The 9,457-nt window shown below is 52.2% G+C and overlaps 1 protein-coding gene across 1 annotated transcript in view; it reads left to right on the top strand.

The window, feature by feature from the left end:
• Positions 1 to 8,364, top strand: part of LOC147115901 (uncharacterized) — a 12,320-nt gene extending 3,956 nt beyond the window's left edge. The window contains exons 3-4 of the mRNA XM_085990550.1: positions 4,239 to 4,412; positions 4,996 to 8,364. Of these exons, the coding sequence (XP_085846676.1) occupies positions 4,239 to 4,412; positions 4,996 to 5,463 (642 nt within the window). The 3' untranslated portion in view covers positions 5,464 to 8,364. The remainder of the gene's footprint in view (positions 1 to 4,238; positions 4,413 to 4,995) is intronic.
• The last annotated feature ends 1,093 nt before the right edge of the window (positions 8,365 to 9,457 follow it).

Raw genomic sequence — 9,457 nt, 5'->3', positions numbered from 1 at the left:
AGAGAGAGTGACGGGGGGAAGAGAGAGAGCGACGGGGGGGAAGGTGGCCCGATGGACCCCTGCGAAGGAAGGAAGAAGGTAAGCTCTCCCTCCCTGTCCCACCCCCTCACTCTTTCCCTCCCTCACGCTCTCTCTCCCTCCCCGTCTCTCCCTGCTTTACTCCCTCTCCCCTCCCCCCTCCCACCATCCTCTCCCTCCCTCCCCCTCTCCTCGTCCTCTCCCTCCCTCCCCCTCTCCCTCCCTCACCCTCTCCTCATCCTCTCCCTCCCTCACCATCTCTCCCTCCCCCTGTCTCTCCCTGCTTTACTCTCTCTCCCTCCCTCACCCCCTTGTCCTCGCTCTCCCTCACCCTCTCCCCTCCCCCACCATCTCCCATCCCCCCACCCTCTCTCTCTCCCCCTCCCTCCACCCTCTCTCTCTCCCCCTCCCCTCCCCCACCCTCTCTCTCTCCCCCCTCCCCCACCCTCTCTCTCTCCCCCCTCCCCCCACCCTCTCTCTCTCTCCCCTCCCCCCACCCGCTCGCTCTCTCCCCTCCCCCCACCCTCTCTCTCTCCCCTCCCCCCCACCCTCTCTCTCTCCCCCCACCCTCTCTCTCTCCCCTCTCCCTCTCTCTCTCTCCCCTCTCCCTCCTTGCCCCTCTCCTCTCTCCCTCCCTGCCCCTCTCCGTCTCCCTCCCCCTCTCCCTGTCCTCTCCCTCTCCTCCCTCCCTATTTCTCTGTCTCTCTGACATCTGTTCCCCTCTGCCGCTCTCAGTTTTTCTGCCGTTTTTTGTCTGCGAGCTCGCCAGCCACTCAGGTTCTGTATGGAAATCATCTTGGTGCCGGTGCCCGATTTGCTACACCAGGCCCCGCCGTCCGCCCGCTCTCCGGGGCAAGGCAAGAGCCGGGCTTCGGCCCCACACCCACACCGCCAGGGATCAGCACCCGGGGATCCCGCCCGCCGCCTAACGTGAACAAGAAAGACCCTCCTCATCTGTCACGGAGTTGAAGTCTCCGAAAGCGGCCACGGTGCCCCGGGCCTCTTCCCCCGCGCATTCAGGAGGCGCAGGGAAGAGAGAGAGAGAGCGACTGGGGGGGGAGAGTGAGACGCCGCCGCGCACCTGCTCCGCGGAGCTCCGTGCCGCCACCGCCGCACCAGCCTTTACTAAGATGGCGGCGGTAGTGACGCTCGGCTGAGGCCCGCCCCTCCAGCCTTCACAAAGATGGCGGCGATCGGGGGCCACTTGTTGACTGGGGCCGGGAGGTGCCTAGCTCGGGCGTGGGTGCGGAGGAGAGGCCCAGGCTTCGAGGCCTACAAAAACGGTGAAAGGTAGGAAAATTATAGAGGTTAGAGAAAAGATGTACAAATTAATTAACTTTTTTAAAAAACAATTTATGTTTTAAAAGCAACTTTTTTTTTGCTGGAAATGTAGATTTGGAAAGAAACACGCAGAAAGCGGGAAAAAGAATGGAAGCAAGATGGTGGCTACTCACCTCGGTTCAGAACGATAAGGCCCGCCCACACATGCACTGATTGGTCAATCGTCCTGTCACCGAAGCGTAGGATTGGTCAATCGTCCTGTCACTCGACTCTAGGAGGGCCTGCCCGCACGCGCGACGAACCCGCCCCCGCCATGCAGCGATTGGTCGACCGTCGGGTCGCTCGACCGTACGATTGGTCCACCTTAATGTCACTCTATGCTAATGAGCGGATAATGAGCGGAATTTTGAAAGTTTTTTAGATACCGCGGGCGCAATCTTTGTCTCGCCGAAACATAAATACGCTTATGACCGTCCCGGAATCGTAAGCTTTCTTTTGATGCAACGCACGTGTAGGTACGCTCTATAACTTTAGAGTGTATAGCCGGACAGACACGCCGAAGGACAGACAGACAGACAGATAGACAGACAGAGAGACAGACAGAACAATCCTTTTATATATATAGACTAGCTGGAGTGCCCGGCGGTGCCGAGGCTTTTTCGAGGGCATGTTGTTGTTGGAAGAGAGAGAGAGAGCAACTGGGGGGGAAGAGAGAGAGCGACTGGGGGGAAGAGAGAGAGGGCGACGGGGGGAAGAGAGAGAGCGACTGGGGGGAAGAGAGAGAGCGACGGGGGAAGAGAGATCGTGACTGGGGGGAAGGGGGGAAGGGGGGGAAAGGGGAGGGGAGGGGGGAAGGGGGGGAAAGGGGAGGGGAGGGGGAAGGGAGGAGGGGGGAAAGAGGGGGGGAATGGGGGAGGGGGAAGGGGGAAGGGGGAGGGGGAAGGGGGGAAGAAGGGGGAGAAGGGAGGGGAGGGGGGAGGAGGGAGGGGGGTGGAGGGGGGGAGGGGGCAGGGGGGGGGGAGGAAGGGGAGGAGGGTGGGAGGGGGGAGGGGGGGAGGAGGGGAAGGGGAGAGGGGGAGTCCCCGAGCCCCGCCCCTGATCTCTGGATGTCCCGCCCCCCGATCTCCCGTCCCCCGATCTCCCGATGTCCCGCCCCCCGATCTCCCGATGTCCCGCCCCCGATCTCCCGATGTCCCGCCCCCCGATCTCCCGTCTCCCAATCTCCCGATGTCGCGAGCTCCGCCCCCCGATGTCCCGAGCCCCGCCCCCCGATGTCCCGAGCCTCGCCCCCCGCCCTCCCGAGCACTGCCCCACGCCCTCCCGAGCACCGGCCTCCCGCTCTCCGGAGCCCTGCCCTCCCGCTCTCCGGCTCTCCGGAGCCCCGCCCACCCGCTCTCCTGAGCTCCACCTTCCCAAGCCCCGCTCCCCGCCCGAGCCAGCTTCAAGACCAGAGACACGCCGCCACGCAACCTATCGCGTGAGGCCCGGCCGGACTCAAGTCGCGCTCCGGGCAGAAGATGACACGGACGCTGACTCCCGCCCCGCCCGCCTTTACTAAGATGGCGACGGTGGCGACGCTCGGCTCAGGCCCGCCCCCTCCAGCCTTCACAAATATGGCGGCGATCGCTGGGCTTTTGTCGATCACGACGGGAGGCACCTAGCTTGGGCGTGGCTGGTCAACAGACGCCCAGGCTTTGAGGCCTGGATAAATGGTGAAAGGTAGGAAAATTATAGAGGTTAGACAAAAGATTTACAAATTAATTAACTTTTTTAAAAGACAATTTGTCTTTTAAAAGCAACTTTTTTTTTTGCTGGAAATGTAGATTTGAAAAGAAACACGCAGAAAGCGGGAAAAAGAAATGAAAAGTTTGGAATCAAGATGGCGGCGACTCACCTCGGTTCAGAACGATAAGGCCCGCCCACACACGCACCGATTGGTCGACCATCAGGTCACCGAAGCGTAGGATTGGTCAATCGTCCCGTCACTCGACTGTAGGAGGGCCTGCCCGCACGCGCCAGGAACCCGGCGTACGATTGGTCGACCTCGAGGTCACTCTATTGCTAATGAGCGGATAATGAGATGCTAATGAGCGGAATTTTGAACGTTTTTTGGATACCGCTGGCGCAATTTTTGTCCGGCCGAAACGTAAATACGCTTACGACCGTTTTGGAATGGTAAGCTTTCTTTTGATGTAACGCACGCATAGGTACGCTCTATAACTTTCGAGTGTATAGCCGGACAGACACACACCGAAGGACAGACAGACAGACAGATAGACAGACAGACAGACAGACAGACAGATGTATCCGTTTATATATATAGAATTATGCCCCCTTGAGAAGAAAAAGCTTCATATTTCCATACCGGGAGTCAGACCCAAGGTTGCCTGATTGAACACCAGGAATCCTAACCATTAGAATACATGGGCACTGAGTGAGGGTGTTGGACACTGAGTGAGGGAGTTGGTTACTGAGTGAGGGAGTTGGACACTGAGTGAGGGAGTTGGGCACTGAGTGAGGCAGTTGGACACTGAGTGAGGGAGTTGGTTACTGAGTGAGGGAGTTGGACACTGAGTGAGGGAGTGGGATACTGAGTGAGGGAGTTGGACACTGAGTGAGGGAGTTGGATACTGAGTGAGGGAGTTGAATACTGAGTGAGGGAGTTGGACACTGAGTGAGGGAGTTGGGCATTGACTGAGGGAGTTGGTTACTGAGTGAGGGAGTTGGACACTGAGTGAGGGAGTTGGATACTGAGTGAGGGAGTTGGACACTGAGTGAGGGAGTTGGATACTGAGTGAGGGTGTTGGACACTGAGTGAGGGAATTGGATACTGAGTGAGGGAGTTGGATACTGAGTGAGGGAGTCCTTTCTGCCACTCCCATCACAGTCACTCAATTAATGTTTTATGACCTAATTTTAATTTAACTTTGGATCTGCAGGGTCAGTATAAGTTCTTCTGCCCGGCGCTGAAGGAGGGAACTACCGAGAAATGTGGACAGGAATGGCCTTATCACGAAGTTCGCAAACTGGCAGTGCTGACCGCTGATGAGCAGCGATATTTTGAGGAAACTGTTGCTGTGCTGGCTGCAGTTGAGTACTGTGAATACAAATCAGTAAGTTTCACAATAGAAATCACAGCGCAAGTGAGCCGTGCTATTGAAAATGAGGATGCAGATTAAATATAGACCATAAGTAAAGGTTTTGGATTATTTTCTGATTGCCAAAATGATTTCACACACTAACGCAATTGCAGAAACAACAATTTTTCAAAAGCAGATGACACAAAGGCAATCATGTCTGACGTTTGTAAAATACTAACACGCCAGCACTAACTAAAGTAGAGAAATGTTGGTCATCAGTTAGAAATTCCAATAATGTTGTGTGCCAGTGCAAAACAATGGATGATTTAAATTACTTCAATATTACAACAGAATTTATGCATTTTTAACTTTTGAACTAGCTCTAGGTGACACACTTGGGTTGGTTGTGGTGTGAGAGAGATTATGGTCTAGGCTGACACTCATTCAAAAGCAAATACTCAGAATGGAAGATAGTGTCAATCTTCATTGAGAACTAAACAAGTTTATCTCTGTGTTGCAACAGGTTAGCAGGCCAGTATTTCACTGTTGTGGCCTGGGGTTATCGACGTCTAGTTATTTACTTCACTAAGTGTTTCTCTTTATATCTTGTCAATAGTGTCCAGGATGTGAAACATTTGTTGAACGCACAGACCTGACTAACCTGAGTGTCCACTGCATTATCTGCACCGCCGAAAATGGGAGTGTTTCTGAGTTCTGCTGGCAGTGCATGGAACCATGGAAGGGACCTGGCCCACGTTCTGACCGATGTGACAACGAAGGATGCACCAACTTAGAATTAGACACACTACGCAGCTGCCCATTAATTAACCTCCCAGAAACTGTAGTGAAAAACTGCCCTTCTATTCGGGCATGCCCTACTTGTGGCAAGCTGCTTGAACACAACCAAAGTGGGTGTAAAAATATTATGTGCTGTAGGTGTCATGTTGAATTTTGCTTTGCCTGTCTTGAGCTGACGGCTACATGCCAGGCAAACAGACCAGGGTCATGGTTTAATCTCTGCGCCAAAGAGATTGCACCAAGGCAGACTTCAATTCCAACCTGGAATCGAAACGGTTCTCCCTAGAACATTGGGCTGGATATTCATTCAGAAGTCGGGAAGGAGGCGGGACTACAACTTTCAGGTTTTAGTCCCGCCTCCATCGAGATGCAGCCAATCCACGCGATTTTCACTTGATTGACCTTGTTGAGCCCGCCCAGCGGGCTCAGCAGGCCAATTAAGGGCCACCCGGCAACAGGTGTCATCACAGACTGAAATTTCATCTGTCAAGATGTGTTGACAGATGAAATATCAGTGTTTCACAGCTGTTTGAAGCTGTCAAACACTGGCAGTCTTACTTCTAACCTGTGTCCTTCTACGCAGACTCAGTTAGAAATCTCGCCGGTACTGAAAGCTGAAGGCTATCACTTTTGACAGATCGCAGCCATTCTGCTTTCTATGCCGGCTGAATGATGGACTCCCGAAGCCTAGAGGAAGGAAGGCTGTAAAGGTAAGTACAGGTAATTTAAACTTCTTTACACACTTTAGACACACCAAACACACTTACCTTTGCACTCATGCACCCATCACTCACCTGAACACCGACATCTCGACCCCTCCAAGTCCTTCAACCCGACGGCCCGACTCCTCTAACTTGGCGTGGTTTGGAGCCGTCGGGAATCCCACACGACACCCTTCAAAATAGGGATTAGGCTAAAAACTGCCTGTTAACTACCTGGTAACAGGTAGTTAATTGGCACTAATCCCTTCCCGCCTCGGGTTGGCGGGTCCCAGTGCGGGGCGGGTACCCGCCTCCTTTGAAACTTACATGGAGGCAGGTTTTGGGTGGGATGGTGTCGGGACCCCTGAATTCGGGATTTTAGCCCCCCGCACACCTAAAAGCCCGCCTCACGGCACACTGAAAATTAACCCCATTATGTATGATGCTCGCAATAAAGTGAAACCAAAGTGGATGAGTGCAGTGGTGCGGTACATTGATAAAAAACATCCTGCACCAGAGTGGTAGAATGTGGACGTGTTCCCACCAATGTTCTCCCAAGGCGTGCGAGCGCGCGGCCCTGCACCAATCAGGAGGCCCCGCACAGGCTGCTTACCAGCTGCTGCCGCTGGAAACGGTACTGTGCATGTACGGCCGCACTGCTTTAAAGAGACAGCACAACAAACATTTTAGTGGGAACATTGGTTCCCACCACTGCAATTCATTGAGTTCCAGATCATAAAACAGGAGCTTGAGGGAAGCACGTGCACATAGAACGGCGGGTGGGGCAGAGGGAGGGAAAATCATCGTCTCATTAACTTCCTAGCACAGGAATGTTCAAACTTTTTGTCATCGTGGGCCAGTTGGTGTGTACCTTGGAGGTACATGGGCCACATATAAAGTTTAATTCCCATTAATTTGCATATATCTAAATCTGATGCTACTAGCACATCTTGATGTTCAGATGAAGATAAAGTGACCACAGTTTGTGAAGATAAAGCCGTCAGAGTTTGCTCTCACAATTTTTTATGCTGACGGAATGCTTTGATGCATTGCTGTATCGCTACACATTCCTCAGCATCTGACATCTTATGCATCGTGTTCATTTTAGTTACTGCAAGACCAAGCTTTAATTGGTAATTATTGAACTTACTCTTTAAGGCCAGGTTCCCTCCCTTGTCCCAACAACCACATAACATTTGAATCCTTGAGTCTCATTTATTAGCATTACAAAATCCTGTAATGTATCCATTCATTAAAGTAAAGTCTTTAGTGATGTAAATATTATTTTCATAACTAAATTAATTTCAGTGCCATTTTCATATACTGTTGATGAACTTGTTTGCTTATGTGGTGGAATGTTTGATTATTGTTGCCTGAGATGATTATTTGAATTGTAGTAGCTTCAAGTATTTATTTATGTTGAGCTTCCGGCTTCTAAATTCAAAGCACGTGGGAACTTGTGAGATTGGCTTCTATGTTGTTCCTGGAAGACCAAGGCCTTAAAGTGGTTACAGGCCATCAGCATCTCATGTCCACCTTTGGTCTAAGGCTCCTGCTGTTGAGGCCACATGATAGCCTGGCACCTCTCATCTTTCTCCTCTCTCCTGTGCCGCATATAATCTCAGCTGTGTTCCATTGCTGTTTTTATGAATCGATCAATCCATCTTTTGCATTTCCTTTGTAACTTCTAGTGGACATACCTCCGAACAATAAGATCGGATTCAATAAGTATATTAAGAGAAAGAGGATGAAAGTTCTTCACATGATGTTGTTAAGGTGCTTTTATATTGCAGGAGTTAACCAACAGCAGAGGCTACACTGCCCTCCCTCCAGAGTGTAACTACTCTAACCGATAGAATTGTGGACTATGGATCTACAAATATTCCATTGGGTTAAGTCTGGCTTAGGAGTAACGTAAACATAGGGGCCCAGGCTCTTATTATTGCAAAATTGTGCAAATATCAACTCCAGTGGAAAACAAAAGTACCAAACTTCTCAGAAATACACAAGCAAAAAATAGAAAGAGAGTGATGGTCTACTGCTCTGTTCTGACTATTATGCTCACATTTTGTCACAGTTGGTATACGGTGAAAAGTGAAAATTGACCTCTTAAATTCAGCTGTGTGGGCAGAGACCAACAATCTGACTTGATAAATCCAAGGGGCTTCAAACCTGCTGAAAAATTTAATCCATTATTTGTGGTAAACCACTTTTATCGTTACACTATAGTTATCACTGTTGTATTGTTATCACCGTTATCACTGTTGTATCACGATACGAGGTCGCCTCTTGTCGCGCTGTTATACCTGGGCTGACCACCTCCGACTCCGCCCATGGCTCCACCTACCTGCCCAGGTATAAAGGTAGTCGACTGGCTGGTATTCCTCCTTGTTGGACCCGATCACCCACGAGGGTGGGCTCTGTTATTTAGTCAATAAAAACCTTTAGTTACGTTCCTAACTCGTCGCTTTTTATTGGACGAATTGATAGGTATATCAATTTTATTGACTAAATTTTAAAGATGTCTACTACTGACCAGCCAGGAGCCCTCCCAGAAGCACAGCCACAGCAGCTTTCAGACACCGGGCTACACCAGCCACACCAGCCGGCTTGGCTGCAAGCCCTCAAACCACCGTACCTGGATCTAAACCCACAGGCAGCAAACTCAGCCCTCAACTTCAAACACTGGCTGGACTGCTTCGAATCCTACCTGGAAGAATCCGGCGCCCCGCAGAGATCCAAACTAAGACTTCTGAACGCCCAAGCGAGCCCGAGAGTATACGCACTCATCCAGGATACGACTACATACGAGGCCGCTATCAACCTACTGAAACAGCAGTACCGCAGCCCGGTAAATTACATGTACACCAGGCACCTCCTAAGATCCCGCCCGCAACAGCCAGGAGAGTCTGTAGCTGAATTTTTACGGGCGCTAAGAGCACTCGGCAGGAACTGTGACTTTAAAGCGGTGACGGCTGTTGAAAATACGGAAGATAATATCCGCGATGCCTTTGTGAAAGGCCTACGGTCCGACTACTCACGGCAAAGACTGCTTGAAGCTAAAGACCTCGACCTGGACAAAGCTGAAGCCCTCGCTCTCTCCCTGGAGGTGGCCCATCAGGACCAGGAGGCGTTTTCCAGGTACTGCTCGCGACCCTGGGACTCGGGCCCGACCCCTACCGCAATACCCTTCGCAGCGCCGCCCCCGGGACCTACCTCAGCGTCGGCGTCCCGGACCCGACCGGGCCCGCCACCCCCGGTACCGGCTCCGACATCGGGCACCCGCGATCGGGCCGCCGGCTGCTTCTTTTGCGGCCAGGAGAAGCACCCGAGGTCGCGCTGCCCAGCCAGGAACTCTACCTGCTCAACCTGCAGGAAGAAAGGCCACTTCTCTAAGGCCTGCAGGAGCGGATCTTCAGAGGCCAGCAGTGCCTCATGCGAACTGTGGGGGCGGCCATCTTCTTTCACGGCAACTGAGGCCAGTATCCCCACACGTGAGTCATGGGGGCGGCCATCTTTGATCAAGGCAACCGACCCCAATAGTGCCTCATGTGAGTTATGGGGGCAGCCATCTTCTCC

Source organism: Somniosus microcephalus, chromosome 6, assembly GCF_052327205.1.
Source record: "Somniosus microcephalus isolate GS21.2 chromosome 6, FLI_Smic_1.0, whole genome shotgun sequence".
Classification (NCBI taxonomy): Eukaryota; Metazoa; Chordata; class Chondrichthyes; order Squaliformes; family Somniosidae; genus Somniosus; species Somniosus microcephalus.
Note: the sequence above shows the minus strand (reverse complement) of the source record. Positions and strands in the feature narration are given on the sequence as shown.